The sequence below is a fragment of the Centrocercus urophasianus genome, unplaced genomic scaffold (assembly GCF_019232065.1).
Source record: "Centrocercus urophasianus isolate 14NV4802_14NV808 unplaced genomic scaffold, USGS_Curo_1.0 seq_11, whole genome shotgun sequence".
Lineage (NCBI taxonomy): Eukaryota > Metazoa > Chordata > Aves > Galliformes > Phasianidae > Centrocercus > Centrocercus urophasianus.
Genome location: NW_024884253.1, coordinates 65,345,661 through 65,371,010, shown reverse-complemented (window position 1 = coordinate 65,371,010; position 25,350 = coordinate 65,345,661). Strand labels below are relative to the sequence as shown.

Here is a 25,350-nt window from a genome sequence, read left to right as displayed (position 1 = left end):
CTCCTGTTTCAAAATAGAGCAAAATACTGTGATCATAAGATTACTTGGAACCACGCTTTTTTTTTTTTTTTTTTTTTTTTTTTTTTTTTTTTTAAATAAACTGTGACTTCCCAAATCTTCCTTTTCAACTGGCCACAATGAATACAGTTTGTTTTTCGTACTCCGTGATGCACTCGTGATGATCACTATGATACCTGCATACAGCCTGCAGCCAGAAAGGCAAAAAATACATGCTTCGTTGCTCCAAAATTTTTTAAAAATGCATTTTTATGCAATTTACTCATGTTGGATTATTGTTTCATCCTATGTTTGCATTGGCAGGAAATAACCAGGTCACTCATCACAGTATTAAAAGAGAAAGACATTCAACATCCATGGTAGTAACTCATATGGGAAGAATCACGTTGATTTTATGCATCTAATGAAGCTTTCAAGGTCATCTTATAAAATCTGAGTTATATTTTGAAATCTGTACACCTCCAACCCCATTTTATCCTCATTTAAGTCTGTTTTAGTATCAAGCTAGCAATTCCAGATTCTACGGTCAGGCGTCAAGTGGCGGACATCAGAACTCAAACAGCTTGAATCAGAAATGTCTGAAGACATTCTCTGTCCTATGCCCTGTCAGTTCTCCCTCACTATGGCTGACCACACTCCTGTCATTTTAGTAGCAAGTCTGTTTACCAGAAATCCTAGCAATGCCAGGTGCAAGCAAGAGTGTTCCTGTATAAGCTCATCATCTCCCAGCAGCAAAGTAGTATTACCTATCTGCCCTTGCAGAGGTTACTAAAATCTTCCTGTGAGAGGTATGCACCATTTGCAACTACTCTGTTTTACTGCTGAAACTATCCTTATTGTAATGTATTTTTTTCCTCGTAATTTAATTAAAATTTCCCTTCCTAGAAATTGATTTGATTCTCTCCTGTCCTCACCGTTGTAAGGTCACTCAGTTTAAAATATCCCTGTATCTCTACAGGTAGAAATGTGTCCTCTATCTATCCTCTATCATTTCAATCACTGTAGTAACTCGCAAGCATGCATGCTATGGGCCTTGCTGAATCAGAGCTGAGGAAGCCGGTAACAGGAAGAAAGCAAAACAACATCCATTCAGAGCTCTCAGAGTTAACAAGTCAACTTCAATCCCGTAAAGTGAAAATGAACTTGCTACAGACCTTTCTCATACTCAATTTATTTACTTACTGTTTACTTTATTTAGTTATTGTCATTGTGTCCTGTGAAGGATGAAAAATTTTCTGTTGAAATCTGAAGCTAATTAATAAAATAAATACACAAATAAAAAGAAATAAAATAAATACACAAATACAAGAAACTTAGGTTGCTGAACATTCTTTTCTAACAAATGTGATTGGTATTGGAAGTAGGTGTATGTTCAAAAAAGCAAGCTTTAGCTCATAACCACACAAGCTGATATATTTTCCACTTAATATTCCAAGTACAAAGTACTTTCTATCTTCCACCAGATTCTCAATTTCCAGAAATATAGCTAAAGATCTGTGAAATCTGAAGTACTTAAAAGACATTTCAACACTGGTATAAATCTAATGACATCCATGAAAGCCACAAGCTTCAGCATGTACGTGTTACTTGCATGTCCAATCCCATAAAATGCCACATCAAGATTAGGGTGACATACAGATAACAGAGAAATAAGACATGTTTATGCAGAAGCTTCCAGAACACGTCAAATTCCATCACACCCTCACTGTGCCATGTACTTGATACAATCAGGATAAACACTTTTTTTTTCTTCTGGACGATAGATGCATTTTAAGTAGCTTTAAAATGTAAATATTCTTGGTTTTGGAGACGTAAATCCCAGTAAGATGACAAAACCCTCATTCAACATAGCACAGAAAGCACTTCTGCAATGGATATTTTCTATGGCACTTGGTAGCTTCATACAAACCTCACAGTTCATCACTGTGGTGAGAGGTAAGACTGCAGGCCACAGACGTTCTAGGAAGTGAATTTACAAGTCAAGTTGAACCATGGATGAAGATCTGTACTGCTGGCAGGTGCTTAGAATAAGGTTTCCTTGCATTTCATAAGTGTGAAATGACTGATTTTGACTTTCAGAAGTGCACAGAAAGCTGCCTCAATTGTTAAATACTGCTTTTGTTGTTGTATTTTTTTTTTTTTTAAATATTGCTTTGGGAACATATCATAATCTGTTTATATATAAAATGTACCCTTTCAGAGCTAACTTATATCTTCCAGGTTAGACTGCTAGAAACTTACGTTCCATAAGTCCAAACCCTTAGTCACAGCACACTGTCAAAATGTGTCAGCCCATGAAAAAAAGATTGCATTTTGAAAATAGGTTTTTCATAACTGTCAAAAATATGAATATGTAAAGGCAATACAGGGAAAAAGATTAAATTCAAAATATTCTCACGAGGGAGCTTCTAACAGAAGTGTCAGCAAATTTCCTTATTCATGATATTTATCATATTTTTGGATAGTTAAAAGCGTATGCACTAAATAAGAGTATCATGACCTGACAGTGCAATGACAGCTACGTGACAAAAAGAAAAATGTTTTGTTCTATGCCAGTAAAAAAAAAAAAAAAAAAAACAACACAACAAAAACAAAACAAAAACCAAAACAGAAGACAATAAAGAAAAAGGAAGATTTATCTATTCAAGATGAAATATATCATCAGAGAGAGATCAGAGATGAGCTTGCAATGAGAGAAGTAGAGGCAGTTCAATGAATTATAATATTACATAGGGAAAAATGTAGAAAACACTACATGTCTCTTCTGGACATCCATACAGGTGGTACAAAAGAAGAAAAGAAATAAGTTAAAAAATATATATTTTTATATATATAAGAAGTGAGAATAGCAACAAAATGATGATTCATTTGACAAAATCAAGTGGATATGTTCTCCAGATTTGACCAGTGAGGTAGCCTTTGCAGAAATTCAAAGATGATAATCCAGAAAAAGACAGAAGCAGAGCAGAAGCCTTCAGTAAATGCTACAAGCTCAGGCACTTACGCACAACAGAAACCATATTCTGCAAGAAAATGCAATGACTGTTTATATTCACTGGCAAAGTGAATGCTCATTTGTTGGTGTGAAGATGGTGGGGGAAAAAGGCCACATGAACAGAACTCAAATTGGTAAAGACTCAGTAGTGAGAGGAATGGAAAAGGGGATGAAAATACAGATTTGTGAGCAAGCATTAGCTATTTCTGTGGTAAAAAATAAATGCAAACAAAGACACACAACGAAAATGGATGAAAATAATCAAAGAAACATCTTAAAACCAACCAAGAGATGTTTAAAAACCAGTGACAGACCTAAAAGAAAAGTGTGTTTAAAATGGAAAGGAAAATCCACGTGGACACTAACATCCAGTTAAATCTCAGTATGGAACAGAATCAAAAATATCGTAACAGAAGTGAAAAAAAACCACAACCCAAGGATAGAACAATTGAAAAGAGTCTGTTTACACTTGGCCGTAAGAAGGCCATTAATAAATCTAGTGAGAACAATCTTGGAAGAATTAAGATGGAAAAAGCCAAATTTTTCTAAGTCTGAAAAGGCTGCTTACTTCTTTTCGCTTACACTTCAGTGTTCTCTAAAAATAGATGAGCTCAACCAAATAGCATAGCACAACCAAGGCAAAAACCCAGATCTATCTTTATTAAGGCTTTGGCAAGAGACTTCAGGAAACAGAGTTCAAAATGTCAAAGACCAACAACAGTAAAAAAGACATTTTCATAATTTCCGCTGGTGTTAAGCATTCATCAATCATAAATAACCACAGAAAGGATCAGAGATCTTGAGCAAAACTAATTCATCATTGCAGTAAGAAGTCATTTTTAATAGGCTTCATCATTCTTTTAAATCGGTCAGCCAATATGCTCAGTCTATGGAAGACATGAGTCGCTATACTTGCGATATATACCTTTAGGAAATTCAAAATACTCCCAAAAACTACCGAGAAGAACTTCTACTGCAATACAGGAAATATCAGGCCACTAAATTTGACCACTTTCAATGCATTTCCATTGTAGATATTCCAACGTGTACTGGAGAAGCAGATGAAACGTAAAATTTTCAAAATGTCTGCTCTAATGCCTGTGTAACTAATTCTTACGGAGATAAAAAATAAGAATAAATCCTGGCAAAAGTTTTTTGTGTACTTGTTCTTCTGGTTTTAAAGAAAGAACTTCTAGTTTTATTGAAAGTGTTTTTATTTGAGGTACACTAAAGTGTTCCCCCTGTCTTTTAGTGGAAGTGGTGTCCTCCAGTGAATTTTCCAGAGACAAAGTATATTAACAATTGATTCTCATCGTTGTTCAGTGGCTGCTGAGCTTCTGGCACACACAACTTTTGGCCTGTGAAAATTTCATCTCGGTAAAAACAATACAGCTGTTGATGAATGGAAAAAAAATATATGTACTGACATGCAAAAGCTAATTTTCACTAAGATCTGCAGAACTTCCCTAAAGTCAAAAAAGCTGCTCTGATTTACTCAAGCTCAGGGAACTGGCTTCCACTTCCAGTCCCTGTAATTCAATTCCCACACAAATACTTGGTTAATTTAGAATGAAGTTGTGCAACTATTTTTCCCTTTGAAGTCTATGGTGACTGTATGTGTTTAGCTACAGGGAGACAAAAAAAAAAAAAAATTAAAAAAAATCACCCAAATGTCAAAGCAAATTTTCAAGAAAGAAGCATTCAGAGTTTTTAATGATGAAACTGCCAAAAATATTACTGAAAAATGATATAACCTCCAAAGATATTAAAACTTAAATTAGATGAACAAAACAGCTTCAGAGCTCTGAAATTAGTGCAGATCATAAAACAAATGCTAATTACAGAGTCACAAAGAGGACTCAAGTCAACAGCCAAGAATTATACTATTTCAATTAGCTCTTTCAAATGACTATATGTGTACATATACACGTATATATATATATATATATATATATATATACACACATACATAGGTATGTACACACATTGCTTGAATAAGCTCTTTCAAATGTCTGTACGCATCATTATGTGAGCATGTATACATACCTGGACACAAAGAGCACAACAGCCTGATTCTTAAGCCCTAGATGGAAACCTAAGACAGTCCTCAAACTGCACCTACAGTTTCCATGCTAAGCATTTCTGGCAACAAATAATTAGCCAAAGCAGACCAACCCTTTAAAACAAAGACAAACAACAATGTACACACACTGTGCTCCAGCATTAGATCAGGTATTGATGGCAATGAATCATTTTGATTCATAACAGCTGAACATCATGATCAATAATGGTGGTCAAGAAACAATACAAGGGTGAGGAGAAGGTATAGAGTAAACATTTTCTTGTTGGACAATGGATGAAGCACATTCAAGCGGATGTGCACATCTGCCTTCTGCTTCGTAATGATAGAGATGAATACCTACAGACATTAAGTTTGTTCCATTAGAGATGAAACATTTCAGTAGAAAATACACATAACTCTGAAAAAGTCACAAGAAAATTCATTTCAGGATCATAAGAGATTCAGGTCCCAAACTTCCTCTCTAATCAGAAGCATTCTCCAGAGGCTACTCCCTTTGGAGAATAATCAATACGCTAAACATACCGGCAAAAATCATGCAAATTTAGTAATGAAGGAAAGAAGAGCACTTTAAGAATAACAAAGCATATTCACCTTACAATTTTCTGAGAATTTTATTCCATCATAACCTCAAATATCTTTGGCCTTTTTTTTTTTTTTTTTTCTTAATGGAAGATGTCACTATTAGAGTTTTAACTCTTTGTCTATGCCAGTCCACTTTCTAAATAAAAGTCAAGTTGGAATACAGGCTATGGCAAAGTGACTGGAAGTACAGCTGTTCCAGAACTCAAGCTACTTCATCCTTTTCCACTTATCCACTTCATGTACATCATTTCATATTTTTATTTTCCTTTGCAGTATACAGCAGTCGACTGAGTTTCTCCAAGTCAAAAAATTCAGCATGATTTTCCATAAGACACCAATGTATAATTTCCGATACTTGTATGAGACCAAATTTCACACTGCACACAGTTTTGTTTCACACATGGATTTTGCATGAACTTCTATGAGATCAGAATTCGGGCATTTCTGATTCAAGCTGTTTGAAGATGTTCTTCCTCCTGTTTTCGGTCAGCCCTCCCTCACCATGGCTGACCACATTCCTGCTTTATACACTCACACTAACAGGAGTATTCCAAACCATTGGTATCCATTCCCCATCAAGGAGCTGTGGCAGAATCCTTCCAAGCTCAGCTCTAAATTTAAGTGAAACTTAGGCTAACATCTGTGAAAACAGACACAACCATACCTGCACTTACACTTTCAACAGCACAGTAACTTCTGAAAAAGGGGAAGCAGTACTGAGAACTGTGCTTACTTTCTGGGTATGCATGTCAGATAGCAAAGAAAAACTTGCTTTTGCAACAAATTACTGGTTGATGAAATCTGCTCCTTACTTTGCCACTGTTTGCAATTCACTTTCTGAAAGACTTAACAAGTTCTACTTTGGGGTTTTCTCCCTTCTGGCTTGAAAATGTTCCAGAAGCAACTTCGAGGACTTTATCTGTGTCAACTGTCCATCAAAAAGGAACAAAGTTCATATATTTTCAAAGATGACAGCGGAAGTGGCAGCAGATCTTTCTTCTTACGAAAGAGAATCTAAAGTAGCATGAGGAAGAAGGATTTTAAAATGGCCTGGCATAGATAACGGCTAACAAAGCCATTATAGCTTACAGAGGACATGGTCCAAAGCCAGCTGAAACCAGCAAGAATTTTTCCACTGGCTCCAATAACTTCTGTATCAAGTCTCCAATGGACACACACTAATGTTATGATGCCAAAAGACAGCAACAATGTGCTCTGAACTATGTTGTCACTTCTCCAGGAAATCTTTTTCTTCAGTATATTTCTGAACTCATTGACAATTATAACAGTGCTAGCACAGTTCTAATTTTTTAAATACATATTTTGGCTTCATATATCAATACTTTCTATTGTAAAAAAAAAATGAAGAAATTAAGGTACCTTCCAAAAATACACACAACAAATAGGTAAAGTGTTGTATTAAAAAGGTTATCTAAACACAAGAACAAAAACCACAAGAAAACAGCACACAAACCAATGGAAAGCCTTGTTGTGTAACTATTTGGAAAGGAGTTAAAAAAACAAAATGTAACCACTCCTAGCCCCCCACCCAGATAATGTAAAACAGTGTATGGAACAAATGACTACTAAGAGCTAATAGATCCTACATCGCTTTCAGCTTCAGCATGATGCTTTCCTTTGATTTCATATTCAGTCACAGGAAATTAAAAGTAGAATAATAAATTAAGACAATTTACAATCCAAAGCAAAAACACTGCAAAGTCTTGTCTTTTGCACGTAGTAGGAAAGTTTTTTTCCTTAATTCAACAGGTTGCATAGAAAATTTTCTCCCAAAATTCTTTTCTTTTTTTTTTTTTTTTTGGTTATTTTTGGGTGGTGTGGGCAGTTTTGAAAAGACAAGTTAATTTTAATTAATTACTAGTTAATGATTTTGACTTATACAACTTGGTTGATATTGTCTTTCTGATCTATAACCTTTAGACTAGAAAAAGGACCTTGTTTAAAATTTGTTAAATTTAGACGGCGCCACAAACCAGTATTACCCCCCTCCTGCCCCTGCTGCACTAATCTCCCATGCCAGCTGCTCAAATGTTTACATTTGGAGGGCTTTCTCTGTTTGTGCAGAAACGCTCTCTGCACAGTATCTCTCATCTGTACATTTGCCAGAATCAAGGCAAGAAAAGCCTTACTGCTGGAATTCTTGATTAATAAATAGTCTTAAATGTTTCTTCTGCGCTTCCCTCTTCTGTCAGATCCATTGCCATTAGGTTTTTACAAGGCAAAACTCCATAGTGCACTTTATTGGCCTAACTCTCGTCCTATGCAAACAACTGTAAATCAGAATAAACTGAACCTGTGAAATTACACCATCTTTGCGCTGAAATTTAGATGTGTACCTGAACATTTGCTGGAATGGAAAGAAGAGTATGTTATAATCAGAGGAAAGGAAAAAAATTAAGAATAACCATATTATAATGGTAACCTCTCCATCTCTCTGTGCTGGCATGCTTCAGAGTGCCTGCTCAGCTCATGTCCCAAACATCAGTTCCACTTGGCTCTCACCAGGTCACCAAGGAACTGAAGCAGAAAAACTCTAACAGGTGCTCAGTATTACACTGAAAATGTCACTGGGTCCACCTCCTACAGCCCGTCATAGCTTTAAGAACTCTCCAAGGCTGTTTTTTGCTGTCTGCCTTGTCTTCTTCTGGCCCTCCTTCTTGTGTAAATGACAACATAAACAAAGAAAAAATAACTACAAGAAAGAATATTTACATGAAGGTATTACTACTTCACATTATGTCTTTAGAAAGCCTGGTCACTATTTGACACTCTCCTTTTTCTTTCCCACTTGCCTCCCAAAATACTGCCAAGAACTGAACTGAAATATTAAATGCAGGAAGATAAGAGAAAAAGCAGCGCCTGAAATACTTGCTACCATTTTTGTTAAGCTCATAGAATATCAGCTTTGGAGCTGCAAGTAAATGACCAATAAAATCTAATTTAGCACTAGAAAAGAAGAATGTGTAACAGCTACGTAGACTACAGGCACTATGTCTTTCTTAGTAGCTAACAGCTGAGTAGCACAGACAGTAAGGAGTTTCACACAGTCCTTGCTTCACGTACACAACTTCTATTCAAGTTTAAGGGTGACCTGTAAGGACCGCTAAAACTTATGTAAATTTGACTTTGCATGACAGAACTAAGCCACAAAGTTCACTTTGGAAAACTGCCCCATCAAAGTGAAATGTTTTGTGTCCTGTCAGCAACTGTTGTTTTGCAAATCCTCCCTCATCCGTCATAAGATGTTATTGAGACATACGATTTCACACACTACCAAGCAGCTCAGTTTTGCCAACGAACAATAATGCACAGAACAAACACATGTGGAAATCATTAGATCTTCTAATTAAAAGAAATGTTATTATTTGCCACTACTTTTAATGAAATTGAGTCTTTGCTGTCCACAGAAGAGGCTTGGAAAAGAATCAAATCCTATTAGCACTCATGCTTCAAAAATTCTTTGCAAGCGAAGAGACTTATACCTTCACTGATATTGAAAATCTCTATTGTATCTAAAAATCTAGTAGGGTATTTTAGACTAGCATAATGAATCTATGGTTACATGGGACTTAGATTATGCCACTACAAAAACAGGTGTTATTGCCAAAAAAAAAAAACAAACCAAAAAACCACCAAAATCTCTATTGTGTGTCAGCAACATGGAGTCCATGGCATACAATTAGCCATTTCTGATTTCATCTACTGAAGGGCATTGGCATAAATACACCCTAATCCTTTCATTACAGCAGTTACATTTGGAAAGCTTTAGAAGTATTTTGGATATTCATTAATAATTAAACAGAAACGTACTTTGTAATGGAATTAGTAATTCCAAATCATTCCAAAACCATTCCAAAATTGAACAGAAAAAACATTTTATGTACACAGAAATATGTGAAATTCCATCTTAAGTTTCTATATCTCTGCTTATCCAATATTCTTTAAAAGTGGTACTTTCAACACCACTGTATTCTTGCCAGTTACGCTAAGAACAATATGCTGAATAAATTACGACCAAATAGGAATTACAAGGCTATTATATGCTATTAAGGGGCTCTGGTAATATTAAATGCCAAGAAAGCAAAGCCTGAGTGGTTGAGATGTCACTAGAAAAATCTCAAACGGAATTTAAGTTTGCCTGGATATTTTTTTTTATGTCCTTTTATTAATGCAAATTAAAAACCATTGGCCTTATTAGCTGCTGCTTTATTCTTTTTTTTTTTTTTTTTCTTTTTTTTCTAACAAGTTAACTTCAAAACTTTTCAGTGAAATCAGTAACAGAAGATGAATCAGACATAAAAGGATTTTGGGTGGTTAAGGGTGTGTCACAAGGTCTTAATTAAATATCCGAGGGAGATATCTGAGCCAACTTACACCAGCCCAACTAGGTACATCCACAGAACACAAAAGGAAGACATGTAGTCCAGGTTTGGAAGCTCAATTGCCTCATATACCTGGCTAGCCTAACTTACCACGTTCTCGTTAGCTTGGGCTTCTCCAACTCATACCTCTCAGTGCTTTCCCTTCAATAAGCCTGACACGTATCCTTATGATGTGCATACTCTCATTTTAGGGCTTGAATTCTGCTTCTGGGCATGCTATGCATAAAACTGCTGAGAACCCATGCTCCTAACTTCTTGCCTAAACTCCTAACCTCCATCAGGATCCATGAAGTTGGCAAATCTCTGTCATCATCAGCAAGGACTTAATCCAATTAGGCAAACCTAAGAAACCTAGCTCCACACAAAACCTAGCTGCTGGAAGAAGCAGCTGTTATATTTCTCTCCTGTCTCATCCTCTGCACCCATCTACAAAGTTCAGTGACTCTGTAAGAATATGGGAAATCCAATACAAAACTTTATTCCAGTTGAGAAGACTTAAGCTTCCAACCCTCCAGAGCAGACCGCTCAAACACACAAATGTGACTTTAGGTAGACAGAGACTGGAGACAAGGTGATCTCAACTGAGCAGCAAGCATCAGCCATTTGGTTTCTCCAGTTCTAGCTTCAGTGACTTATTTGTCGGATCTAACATCTGCTTAGCATAAGACATACAAAAACATCTCTGGCGCTGGCACTGTAACACATAGCTGCCACCACACTTAAGTTAATTTGTTGTTAGTCTGAATAGTTAAGCTTGCTCTTGGTCTCTCCTTCTGAGTCACTGAATATTTGGGTATCTTTACAAAAGGATGCTTCCCACATCAAGAATACCTCACAGCTTTGTTCCAGTCATCTCTATCCCAGCCAGTACTTTGGTTTACATTACAAAAGAAGAAATAATTCTCTCAATAATGGTCCTGAGAGAGATAGACTGGCTGCTGTCTCCAAATGCACAGAAGGGATCCCAGACTTTGTTCTTTCACATTTTGGCTAACAATGGTAGGTGGCAGTTTTATAAAGTAAAAACCTTAAACTCAAGATTTCATCCTGAGTAGAAGCAGGTAGCAGATGCACAAGTTGGCCAGACTTTAATGCATAAAAATTGTGTCCTGATTTAAGTGGCTTGAAAACTCAGTAAACGTGACTCTGATGCTTAGATTTAGTGTCCAAAATAACTAAAATTACTTCCTTCAAAATACCCTTCAAAAGCCATTGGAAGAACAGAACTTTCTGAGTTGTCTTTTTAAAAGTAGAACCGCAGGGGAAATGATACAACTCCAGGTTTTTTTTGTTTTGTTTCTTACTATTTTTAAAAAGCAGGTGAATTGTAGTGATTATATCAGAGTGCATTGTGATGATTTTGCTCTCAATCATGATATTTTATGTAAAGACAACTTCTGGTAACTACTATGTGACAGACCTTAATTTAGTAAAGTTTTTCTTGCTGCAAAAAATTATTTAGCAATGTGGCTTGTAAAACCAATTCTCAGCAGAGGAAAGGAGGGGGAAAAAAAAGTTCAGCCTAAATGATTTCTATTCTCTTTTTCTTTTTTTTTTTTTTTTTTTTTTTTTTTTTCTTTTTTTTTTCTTTCTTTAACCAAATGACTTAAGTCACTCTTGCTTGGTGAGGGAGGGAGCTAACAGACTCCTGAATGCATAAAGTTGGCAGTCCTGTGGCTGTACAACCTAAGAAGCACAGCCAGAAGATGGGTCAGCCAACACCTCTCTTTACAAGAGTCTGTTTTCAAGAGCTTATAACATTATGATGCTTTAACCATAGCTGGTGAGACTTCCCATTCCAGGTGTCTGCCTCTGGCTAATTTTTATTTTATTTTCTTTGAGCCAAAGTAGTTCAGCTGGTTCTGAGAACCAGAATTTTCTTTTACACTCCACATTAACTGCAAGGATGCTTTCTTTGAAGAGGTATAGTAACACCACACTTTGGAAGAAGAATTTGAAGGCTGGTGTCAAGCAGCCACTGTTTCAAACTCATCTGCTATCACATACTGTAAGGAAAATTTAAAAGTATTATCGTAAATATATGAATGTATCCCCAACTTATATAACTGAAGACAATGAATCCTCTAAGTGCACACCATAAAAGGAAGTGGAAAATGCTGCATCTTTTCAGCAGATGTAATTCTTGCTGAGAAGCACCAGCGCAATCCACCTAATCCATCCTTCTGCTCAAAGACAGAATCAAATGTGTGTAGCTCATCTTCAAGACATTTCTAGAGGTTCTGCAGTATCAGGTGATCAGGTGAAAAATACGTCACAGTTGCTTTAAAAACCTACTCTGTTTTGAAATTTCCATGCAGTCAGATTTTTTTCCAAGTTAAATTTTCACTGCGATAAAGAAAATTCTCCTGTCCTCAGCGGAAAAGGAGAAAGCAAGGTGATCACCATATGTAAGCTGAACGCTAAATCTAGCAAAGCTCACCTCATCAGCAAGAAAAGTTCAAAGTTTTTTTTTTTTTTTTTTTTTTTCTCCAAAGGATGTAAGGATGTAAAAATGAAACTAGCTAAAGTTACTACTATCATCATGACCCCTACTCTGAGTTATATTTAATGAATTATTTTTCTTTTAACCATAAGAACAGGTGCAAATACAAAATCATTTTTAATTCTGTTGTATCTTCGTGAGTGTTATGCTCCAGCATCTAACTCCTTCTACTTATAGACATCTTTAACAAAAGAATGGTGAGGACAGACCAGTCTGCTGTAATACTTAGATGACTCTCCATACTAATGCTGGGATTTATATTTTACAAACAAAACCACACAAAGCTATGCTTCAGTTGCTTCAAAGCCAGATCACAAAGCTACATCTTGACAGCGTGGTCTAACTCTAACTGTTAAATGCTGTAGAACTGTTGCAGGATTTGACCCTATAAGTACCAATAAAACACCTTAAGAACTGCCAGGAGACCAAGGAACAAGCAAACAAAAACAAGGCTATAAAGTGAATGCAATCATCAGAAATGAAGAAGTATTAGAAGTTGATAGCTGCTCATTTCCATTTAGATACAAGGACAATATTCTCATAGCTGCAGCTGTTACTGCCTACTGCCCTAAACAGTACCTGGCTACCTGAGGTCAAATCTTGAACAGTGGACAAGGCATTCAGTTATTGCTTGACACCTAATATGGTTAAGAAGTAATCACATTTTCAAATTATGTTTGTGTAACTGAACTTGATCCCTCTCCAAACACTTGTGAATTGAGAAAGTGTATCGTGAATGCTTCAGTTCCTGCCAGCTCTGAAGCATGAAAGTTACAATACATGAAGAGCAAACAAGGCCCTAAAAAGGTGAATAATGTACATATATGTTATTCCTAGGGAATGTAACTGTTTATCATTTAACAAGTGAGTGCCAAAGTTACAAATGCACTAGAAGTCCTGATGATTTTTTTTTCCCCCAAACTTAAGGGCACTATCTTTCTTCTGAAACTTCTGCTTCCTGTACAGAGACTAGAACAGAAAGCAAAAAACAAACAGCAACACCTCCCCACCCTCCTTTCTTAAACCATCAACTACCCTTAAAAACAAAACCGAAACAACAACAAAATCCCTATATATATCCACAACTTCTCTGCTATCTACTTGAAATCTAAAATTACTTTTTTTTTTTTTTCCTGGATATTTTAAGCATGAATATATTTATAACAGCCACAACAGCTCCATTAAACAGCAAATTTCCAGATTACTTTCTTTGCTGAAGTTCATTGATTCTGTTATGAGTAAGACATTCAAATACATACCCAAGACTAGATTATTATTATTATTTTTTTAATTTCTTCTCTAAGTACTGACAAAAATCTTCTAACTCTGGTCTGCTGGTTTGAACTAGAGAAACCTTGCGTGATAAGACTTTGTGCTGAAATTTCAAATCCTCTGATAAATGTCCCTGGCCGTACTTTTTAAATATTTTTTCCCAAGTTGATTTATTACATAAACAAATTCCACATCAGAGATACACATCGTTCGGCACTTGGGATGTGTTTTTTCACTCTTGATTTATGAAAACACAAAGGCCTCTAAAATAAAACCAGCTAATTTTAGAACTGCGTTCCAAGTATCAGGTTTCATCTTGATCAACTGTTTACTTGAGGACAGTGCCACCAAGTGGCAGAGATTACTCACACTCCCTCTTTCCTTCCCAGCTGTTCTAAAATTCCAGCTATGAGACCAAATACGGTACCCAAAAAAAGGAATATGGTTAACCCTTCTGCATCTCCCAACTGCTTTATCTGTATGTTGTATTTATAAGCAAGAATGCTTCAACTGTGGTTGACTTGTAAAAAGGTACTCTGGTTCCTCTACTTAGCACAAAACAGTACGTATTAAAGGCACAGATTTCTGCTTCATTTGCAATACACTGTTAGATTTCAGAACCATTAAATTGTCTACTGATGCACGCCATAATGTTTTTTGTGCACTGTCGTGGACAATTCTGCCATTTTTTACAGTCTCTACAGTGTTTAATTCTAATTTATTTTTGCTCATACTCTACGTGTACTTTCACTTCAGCACAGCTGTTGACTTTCGCATCTTGACTTAGAAAATCTGATTCTTCACCAGCAATCCAAATTACTTTAATAATTCTAACAATAATTACAAAAATATGGAAATGGTGACAGTTTGGTTTATAAAAAGAGAATATAACTTGTGCTCGAATAAATACCAAAGATCTCTTACAGCTTTATTCCATTCTGCATATTGGCCGCTTTTCAAACAACAAAGAAAAAAATAAATATAGAACAGAGTCATTATTTTTTCCACAATTCAGTGCACATTACCTCCACATAACAGTGGTAAAACGATTTAAACTAAGAATACCAGCACACCTCATCCTGCCCTTAGATCAGCTGTACTTCATCAGCTGCCCATTTCCATATAGGTAAGATTTTCCTGATCTTTTCACTATGCCAAAGGTAATCTTAGAAAGACAATACCAAACTATTTTCTTTACAAAAACTACTCTGAAACTTGAGTTTTGATTTCTGCACTACAATGAAAAACGCTGTCAAGATGACCCAAAGCAGTAAAAGAAAGCAGACTTGAAGATACCACAGAAAAGAAACCTTCCACTGGATGACATGTAGCTGAAAGACCTACCTTACCTCAGTGAATTTTCTTCTGTATAATGAGATTTAAATGTGCATTTGACATATAGACCGCCATGTAAGATACCACTTTGCTTGGGAAAGGATACTCAGTTCCACCAAAGCATATATAAGTGGGATTATCTTTTGAGCAATCGGGGAATGAAGAATTACAATGACTGAGCGGTCTCAAAGCCACGTCTATAAGCAATCATTAAAACAAACTGCTGAAGTTCTGGAAGTACCTTCATTGGAAGGTTCATTAATTTCATTTGAATTTTATCTTAAAGTAATACAAGTGACTTATACCAGCAAGCTATGCCAAGTTTATAGTATTTTATACTTCTTTTCCACCTGAGACATACAGTTGTTAATATTTGTTCTTGAAGCCCATCTAACCTGTCTGAAGGATGGGCATTCTATGCTGCTGAGAGGATCAACTAGACTAGTTTTATACATTTTTTCAACTAATTCTAACAGAAAAGTGTCAATTTAAACTGAGCTATTTCAATATACTCTAAGCATGTACTTGTGTCTTGGTAGGGTCAGTGCTTATACAAACAGAAGTGTCAGGCCAGAAGTGAAAGACATATACGCTGAACAATGACTATATTGTTCTTGAAGATTAATGGCTCTTAAAAGGGAAAAAATCTGTATTTGTGTAACTGAATACAAAGAACAGCTTTTCTACCTTTTACTCCAAGATACGTCTGCTCTCTAAGCTATATTGATCATGCTTTTAAAAGGTTTTGACAAGTTTTTTCACAGAAGACAAAAGAAAAAAGGTCTTCAATTGTGATCTGCCCTATCCAATTCCCTACAAAGATTAAGAGATGTCTCTCCTCAAAGAAGGCACCACACACAGGTGGAAAAGACAGTTCAGAGTATTTGAACTACCTTCATTATATCCTCACTTGGAATCCCTCTTTTTCTTCTTCCTTCTCTTGTCCTAGCTGAGCATTAAGACAAAGAAATATACAAAGACAGTGAATACAAACCACGAGCAGGTTTTATTTTGGGGGAGCTCATGAAGCTTTTTTTTCCTATACTCTATCTCTTATGTTTCAGTTACCAATGTGATCTTTACTACCAGAACTTTATATTAACAGAAGATTTAATAAAAGTTTACAGTTCTTCCATACAGTGCCACCCAAATTCTTACTGTCAAATGAAGCATTCTTAATTCTGTATTCTTTCATCATGAGTGTTTCACAGATTTGAAGTCATGTGTTTTTTAATCTCCCAATTTCTCCATTTTGCTCATGTCTGATTTATTTTATATGACCCTTTTAATTTGGGTTCTCCTCTTTCACTCCTGCTACAGTTTTTCCACGATTTTCTGCAGCTCTTCTCCTTGACTGGTGAATGTGCATATTTTGTGGATCATTTTCCAAATATTTGTTTGTGAAATGGGGATTCAGAGCTGAGCCACACATTTCAGGCTTCTATTATGTTATCAACATGGTCTTCTCCAGATTTTGAAAATACAAAGAGCCAAGTAATTAAAAAAGCAAAAAGATGCATCCAATTAATTATGGTTACAAACCCATCAGAACAGCTTTCAAAAATATTTAAGATTCACACTTCCTAACTAGAAACCTAAATTCTTTAATAGCCTGTGAGGAACTTAAAAACCTTCCTAAATGCAGTTCATAGGATTTCTGTACCACAAAACCTACTGAAGTACATAACAAAAACCCTTATGCTATTAGCAGAGGTTTAAAACAAAAGTAGTCTCCATCCAGAAGTTACTTGAGAAACAACTGGAATGCTGCCATGCAGAAAGTAGACATGTAAAGGAATAATAAAAAAAAAAAAAAAAAAAAAAAACAGAAAAAAAAAAAAAGAGGTGTGGTTCCCTAGAAAAAAAAACCACAAATGTACAAAACAACAATGAAAGCCAACCCTAAACATCATTGATAAGGCTTGCATAAGGCAGCATTCTCACCATCTTGCAGGCACATCCTTGGTTAAACCACTTTTTGCTCACAACTGCTTAGAATATTGCTTTGAAAGAAACCTGTTTTTTATGGTTTAGGTAGCTAGAGTTTAACTGAAGAAAGTGCACTGCATTTGAAGACATGAATTATGAACTGAGATAACTAAACTAGGGGGAAGAAGGTTGCATCTACTTCTACTTCACTAAGCACAGGGAACAGCAGCAGGTTCTGGTTATAAAAAATGCTGGATCTAAAGGAAAGCAGTAGCATCTACAAGCCACGTTAGTACTTACATCCAAGCTTCCTTCACTTGTAGATGTAGAACTAAAAACATCCTCCTCACCATAATCTCTGTTCATCCTCAAGTGTTCTTCTGTCTGTAACACAAACAAGTATCCTACAGAGCAGTAGCAACGGAAAGAGCAAAAACATGCCAAAGCAAAGCACCAAACCTGATCACAGAATGAGGACAAACTGCCCCTGTAACGCTAGACTGATTGTTGATAAACACTGAAGGAGTCTGCAAAATTTCTCTGAGGTAGGAAAGCTCTTAAGAAATTCATTAGCAGGAATATAAAGAATTTTGTTTTTAATATTATAAAAACAGAACAATGCTAAGGCAAGGAAAAAGAAAACAGGCAGCGAGCAGGTCCTGCAGTAACGGCAGCCATGTTGCCAGTTTCCACTATACCTACACAGACAGACAGAGGAGCAAGCAGAGAGCTCCTTCCTCCGCACGTCAGAGACAAGACTGCTTTTGCATCCTATCAGATACCGTCTCAAGATCCCACAATCATCTGCACAAAACCTCTGGACTGCTGGATTGTACAGCACTGCCTATTCGACGTGGATGCAACTTCAGGCACGTGACTATATTTCATATCAAAAGGCATGGTATTCTGCCACCTTTATGTCTTTATGTCAGCTGCAGGAGAACAGAGGGTAACTGATCCAGAATAAAATTAGAATGGACTGAAGAAGGTGATACCTGATCTGGCATTAAGCCTGTAAGCAAAAAGTTAACCTACAAGATATTTACAACCAATTTGTATCAACCATGAGAAAAGATCTCTGTTTTCATTCTGTGTGATGGTATTTTACATATAGTTGGAAAAGAAAACAAACACAGAAGAGTTCGAAAAGCTGTATCTAGTGCATTGTCATCCCATGATTACTGCCTTCAGTGAGCTGAGAAAGTAAGAGTGTGTGGGCATGGAAATCTGAGCGTGGGCCTGCAGAGTGGAGCGACACCTGATCCAGGACATTTTGCAAGACGGGCTAATACCCTGTTCTTCCCTTGCAAACAAAGCCATCTTACCCGTAAATGACTGAAACCCCACAGCACGTCTTCAGTTCAAGACTTCAGACAATTCTTGCTATCAGCTAGTTTTAAAATAGAGAATACACATGACCGCATACAGTGATCCTATATTTGTTTATGTGCATGCAAATGATAATGCAAACAAAGAAAAAAATAAGCAGAACCAAAGTCTTGCAAAGGACTGAAATTTTAACTGAGAAACAGTAAAAGCAACTTTGGAAAAGGCATTCTGGGACTTCACATGTCCTGAAACCACAGGACATTTCGTAATACAATCCCTTCGTAAACCTATTAATTCTGTCTTAAAAGAAGTTAATGAATTTGCCCTAATTCTGCTAACTAAGTATCTTCAGCAGTTTCAGCTGTAAATCTGCCATAACACTGAGTCACATCTACCATGGCCACTTAACATCTTCCTTTCCTTTGTATGATACGCTATTCTTCAGTTTTCAGTAACTCTCCCATCTGTTTGGGCTCAAACTACTACAGAACATACTAAAAAGGTAACAATGATCTCCTTGCAGCTCTAAACAAAATGGTAGGTAAATCTCTCTTCTTCTACTCTTCATTTGAAAGTAAGAGTCCAATAAGGAAACCAGTAGGAAAAGTCAATTAACTTATCAGAACTAGCAGCAAGACTTAAAGCTTCATCTCAGATTCTGAAACTGTTTCTTCATATTTGTTTCTGCACTTCCCACCATATCCCAGGACAAAAATTACTTGCAGATTATTAATATATTTCCAATATTTTTAACATCTATTAAAATATGTGTTTTAAAAAGCAATCTCAGGCTATGACCTCTTATTTTTTAACAGGTATGAAAAAGAGAGTTGGAAGAGAGGGAGGGATATAGAAGCATAATAAACTTGTAATCCTAGCTGTGAGAAACCCACTGCAGTAACCAGAGCACTGCCGCGTTTCACAGCAACGTTTTCCAATGTTGCAAGTGCAATTATTTTACAAGCTAAATCTGATCTGCTTCTGGAATTACAACTCCAAGAGCACGCATTTCATACTGAAGTTCAGTAACATGGAAACAGATGGAGATTGAGGTCCTTTTAAGGGACCTTGAGGTCCCTTCCAACCCGGGCCATTCTGTGACCAACTACCATGCAGTAAACATGCTATGTTCAGTTCCTCCAGAGGAACTGCAGCACCATGGTATGCCCTTGGAGTTCATGTTGAGCTTGCTTGAGAACTATATTCTTCCAGGCAGATGCAGCATTATTGCTTAAGTTGTGTTTTTGTTCCACACTAAATGGGAAATACTTGCTTACACAGGATAAGAACACCAAAAATGTTATGGTGTATGACATAAATGTAAATGTTAAATGACTTAGTTTCCCATAAGATATAGCTCTGCTATGTACTTTAACAACGTTAAGAACAGCTCAGGATCCATGTCAGATCAGATATTTCAATATGGTAATTCCCAGTGTTGATTTGGAAGCCACCACCTGGCAAAATAACTCCAAATTTGATCATAATGAAAAATGGCGAGAACTGAAAGATTCTGGAAAGCTTATACAGTTTTAGAAACGTGATTGGAACTGTAATACCAGTCCATCAACAAAACAGATGTTACTTAGTACCAGGTCATCCAATTTCACTGCAAAAGCCTTAGAGGATTTTTAAACTCAGATGAAAGAAAATATGTTCTTTGCATGTACTCAAGTGAGACAATTTTCTGTATTTAATTTCTGTAATGAGGAGCGCATATTTTTCAAAAAGCATCTCAAAAAATTCTAAATTTCAAAAATACATAGAATGCATAAACACTACTTTCCAGTTTTCCCCTTACAAGAATACTGTCACATCTTCTATAACTGTTCAAAGTTATTTAGATTTAGCAACTGTAACAGTATCTTGAGCTTAGTTTAATAAAGTTTTTTCCATCAACTTTTCTTTCTGAAAGTTTAAAAATGCCTGACATGCACTGTAGCAGACACTGATCCTTCAGTGTATATTATTCCTTTTAGTACAGCAAGTTATTTTTGAGTCATCAGTTTTGCAGTTGCATTATTATCATCTGCAAGTCTGCACATAACTTACTGCAGATATACATTGCTTTAAAACAGAGTATCACACATGCATGGAAGAATTAGAAATATCTAACGTGTTCTATATTACATCACTTCCTTCATAAATGTTTGGTTTTTTACCCTTCAGTCTATGCACTACTAAGTGGACTAAAAGGTAATGAGCTCGGATCTCCATCTGTACTGATTAACCATAGTTAACACATCTGCTGAAAAATGACTCTTTGGAAAAAAAAAGAATCAACATTAATCAAAATCAACCATGACAAAAACAAACAAAGCCTACTACTCACAGGCAAAATATACATGTAAAGAAATGCATTTTCTTTAGTAAAGCAATATACTGATGAACACTTACCTTGCTGTTGCTTCTATTAGCTTTGAAAAATCCCAGAAATCCTTTCTTTTCTTTTTCTATTGCATCACTGCTTAGTGAAACACTTCGACTTGGTTCTGAAATAATTATAATAGAATATTTTTACATTTCTGAAACAATGATCAGTATTTTAACACATCCGAGGTTAATGCTGTACTTTATGAGTTAGAGATTTTATGAACTGCATTATCTGAGTAAATGCCAGATCCTGCACTTTATTTTTCATCTGACTTTTCTTTGCTCTGAGTTTGTTCCAAAAATTTAGAGATGGGAAATGGAATAATGCCATAGATTTTGGTAAGTTTTCAATCACAATTTAGTGACTCTGTGATCACTCTGTCTCCCTTCAACTTTCCCAACACTAGCTGAGTTGGATAAGCAATGTGATAAGGTCACACATTACAGAGAACAACCGTTAGTTTGATATTCAATATACAGACTGTAAAACACTACTGTGTTTTTAATGGTCACTGCCTACCACAAGAGACTTCCCTCTGCTTTCAAGAACATCAGAGTACCCCACTAGCACAAAGAGTTTGCAAAAAAAAAAAAAAAAAAAAAAGAAAAAAAAAAAGTTACATTCTCTTGAAAATATTTATTTAACAACAATTAGTAAGTGTACAAAATGGCTTGTTTCTTGCCAGAAATTAAAGGTCTACTTCACAAGAAACCCTCATCCCAGAATTCATGTGAATTGACTTTCATTTCACACATAGATTTTCATGAAAGATCACTTTACACATCAGTAATTTCAGCTGTTAGAAGGTGTTAAGCAAATATAGTAGTTAAAGCAAGGTGGAAGAGTGAAGGTGGTGAACCACTAGGAAAGCAGGAAGAAACTATCCTTAAGAAAGGCTGCAACTCCCAGCAAACAAAGAAAGAAACAAAAAAACAAAAATTATTACCTTCCTCAAATAATGCCAAAGCTCATTCACCAGAAACCCATTTTTTTTTTTTTGCTCAGGGCTGGGCTACAATTGGATATGGATCATGACTCCCTAGCTCATCTAGTCAAAAACAAGCAGTAATGACTAAAGGCTAGCATAAGCCACGTCAGTAACTGCTGATCATCAACAGTTTGATGAAAATCAAACTGGGATTTTAAACATTTTAAACATATCACCTCAAAACAAAAAGGAATCTGGATAATTTTTCTTAAATAAATAGAGTAGCTATGCACTCTATTGTGATGCTCTGTATAAGACTAAGCCACAGCACACATGACATAGGAGTCAGCAGAAAAGTCATTGGCTTCAGTGAAGCCAAGAGCCAGCAGGCCCTTAGTCAGTGATATCCTCTCCATTGCTGTCACTGTCTGCTGGAGATGGACTTCAATCCTCACAGTTTATAGAAGTTATCCACTGCTTTATTTTCATTGCATTGTGTTTACTGGTAACACAATGATGTAACAAGTCAAGCACACCTTTCTAGAGGATAATTAACAATGTTATATAACAGACTCAAGTAGGGGAAAACGATATACTAAACATACATCTTTTCTGTTTAACAAGAAGCAGAAGCACAAATGTAATCTAATGAAATCATGTCTATTGTAGCAATTCAGAAGTCAGCATCCATCCAGAGATATGCAATGTGTATGCAAACATTTCAGCTTGAGATTAAAATGTTTCACTACAAATAGATTGAAGTTAGTGAAAGACCTCACAGAACTCAAAATATTCTGCCTCTGCTTCTGTAAAAAGTCGGAATCTAAAAGACTCAAAGCATACTGTGCCATACAGTAGTTAACTGACAGGACTTGTTAATGGCTGGCATTTAGTGGCAATTACTGAGTAAGTATGCACACAAGTGTGTTTGTTCTGACAAAAAGCATGGCCCTGGAAACAATATGGTCCAAAAGACAACACAGATCGTGACAACAGCTTGTTTCACACCAGCATTTTACAGTACAATGTTAAAAACCCATCTCCCAGAACCACATTAAACAACAGCAAGGGAAAAGCAGATTTCCCCTCAGCAGCACTGTACAGTACCTCTGTAGTTCAAAGAAGGTTCAGACTGAGTTTTTGATGGAGGAACTGGAAAAGGCAGGCAATGAAAGGAGAAGACATATTAAAGTTCTAATATTGTTCAGTAAGCCACAGTATTCATTCACTACTCCTAATAGTTGTGCTCCTAGGACTGTAGAAACAAAACCTTACCTGATACTAGGCATGCAGAGTTCCTACCAGAAGCTACTTAGCTGAGAAAAAGTTTGCTCCTTCTGTATTCACTCACGACAGCTTCAGCTGCTACACCAAAGAATGTTAGCAGGTGGCAGCAGAGTTTGCCTTTTCAATACACTTTGCCTTCAGCACTTTATTTCAGGGAGGAAGAGGAAGACGAATATTTTGTTTCTCTAGAACCAGCTCTTACAAACACAGCTAGTAAGAATGTACTTCAAAGATCTGCCACTTCTTCTCATAATTAGTGAGCCTGGACATCCTATTCCATGCACAGTCCACAAAACAACTATTATGTAGAGCAATGGGATTATTCCACAGGAGTGAAAATACAGAGGGAAAGTACCTGTTTGAACAAAGGGGAACCTTTAGTAATTTGTGTATGTATTTGACATTATTCTCACAAAGCATCACAGTGCAGAGTAAGAGCAAGGCAGAGAAGGCAGATACACACACAAGATCGACGGAATACTGTCATAATACACTGGCACAGCTGCCCAGAGAAGCTGTGGTGTCCCATCCCTGGAAGCACTCAAGGCCAGGTTGGATGGGGCCTTGGGTCAGCTGAGCTGGTGGGTGGCAGCCCTGCCCACGGCATGGCAGTGGGACTAGGTGGGCTTTAAGGTCCCTTCCAGCCCAAGCCTTTACACAATTCTATCATTCTAAGATGACAAATGGCATGCTTAAAAGTTAAAGTTATATATATATTTTTTTTTCTGATGCTGAGAGCAGTACACTATCAAATGTTACAGATTTTCTGCTGTAATCCCAGGACTGAAGTATTGTTTTTGAATAGACAGGATTTTTTAAACCTTGACTTGAGGATACACACAGCACCAATATACACAGCCACCTTCATTTAAAAAAAAAACAAAAAGGAGTTTTACTAAGGCCTCTGGTAATTATTCTGTATGTTGTTTCTGTAGTATGATGAACACTTCTTGTTGAATATTATGCATTTTCAATATGCTGCTCCAAAATGCTTAGCTTAATTACAGTAAACATGTCTTTAAAGAAAAAAGAAAAACACATAATTCAGTTATGACACATTGTCAGCCACTTTTTGAGCATCCTGACAATCCAAAGAAAAAGGAGACATTTAGTTTACTTAAGAGTCTAAATTCATTGAAATTTGGCTCCTAAAGAGGCAGAACTGTCACTTACCAAAGGAGTTTGAAAGGAGAGACAGAACATCAACATAAATAAATAACTGTATAAATAAAAAATAAGCCTGCTGTTCAATGCATACAAGACGTTATCTAAACAATAAGTAAGGACATCTACTGTGCTGGAAACGATACTGATTGAGACAAACTGCAGGAGACAGCACTAATGAACATCACTTTCTGATCTCAAAGGAAGCAGCAGTTGTCAATACATATTTTTAAAGAACATATACTTTAAAGCACATAGCATACTTCTGCTTTTTGAATACACAATTAGGCTGATGAAATTCAAGCTCCAGCTGCCACTACAATACTGTCTATGAGAACAGAAGAGGAGGGAGAAAAAAGAAAGAAAATAAAACTTTAAATACTAATACCTCTTAGCTTCTTTTCACAAAATCATCAGTAGCTTTGCTCCTCGGAGGAACCACCTCCGCATCCACTCACAGTTTGTTCGTCACAAGCCCTGCTCTGTCGCGTCTGCCTCTCAGCTTTCGCAGCTGCCATGACTGCAGCACGTCTCCTCTTTCCTTCTCTTTGACCCACAGCACAAGTCAGCAACAGGCCCCTGGGTGACGTGCACCGGTACCAACAGCAGCTCTGAGAGGTACAAAGCTCCTCCTTTCACCCTGCCCTAGGCCAATGCGTGCTCTGCCAGGGCCAGCACAGCTTGGCACTGGCTCCAGAGCAGCTGGGGATGGCTGGGCACACCACTGACTTGGCTGCTACTGTCTGGATTGAGGCCCCCCAAAATGCTCTTCAGTTGCCTTTCTAACTGTTGGCACCTAATCTAACTAGGTAGGAACTGCTTTCAGTTGTAGCTCACCTCTTTTTCGGTCCCAGGCATACAGCTCGCTTATTCCCAGCTCCTCCAAGGATTTGGTAAGCTCCAGCTCCTCCCCGGTGATGCTGTCTCGCAGAAGAACAATGTGCTCCTGACTGACCTCACACTTCTCACAAATAGCTGGGATGATGTTATGAAGAGGCACGTCTGGGCTGACTCGAACCACTGCCTTCTGTGTCTTCAGGTAATTTACCACCAGCCTCACAGATTTCTGCAGAAAGAAAGTAAAAATGCTCAGTCCTCACTTTATAATGGCCATGCTCTCTTACAATGAGAATGGCATTAGGGACGTC

The 25,350-nt window shown here is 36.8% G+C and overlaps 1 protein-coding gene across 7 annotated transcripts in view; it reads right to left on the bottom strand.

Moving 5' to 3' along the window:
* The window catches only part of COBL (cordon-bleu WH2 repeat protein), a 150,677-nt gene that overhangs the window by 76,676 nt on the left and 48,651 nt on the right, over nt 1-25,350 (bottom strand). For 4 of the 7 annotated variants that reach the window (XM_042839621.1, XM_042839622.1, XM_042839628.1 and 1 more), the window contains exons 4-7: nt 25,040-25,268; nt 22,859-22,903; nt 20,847-20,941; nt 17,421-17,504 (exon numbers count right to left, since the gene is read on the bottom strand). In XM_042839621.1, the coding sequence (XP_042695555.1) occupies nt 17,421-17,504; nt 20,847-20,941; nt 22,859-22,903; nt 25,040-25,268 (453 nt within the window). The remainder of the gene's footprint in view (nt 1-17,420; nt 17,505-20,846; nt 20,942-22,858; nt 22,904-25,039; nt 25,269-25,350) is intronic. The other 3 variants (XM_042839626.1, XM_042839623.1, XM_042839627.1) reach the window with 3 other exon arrangements.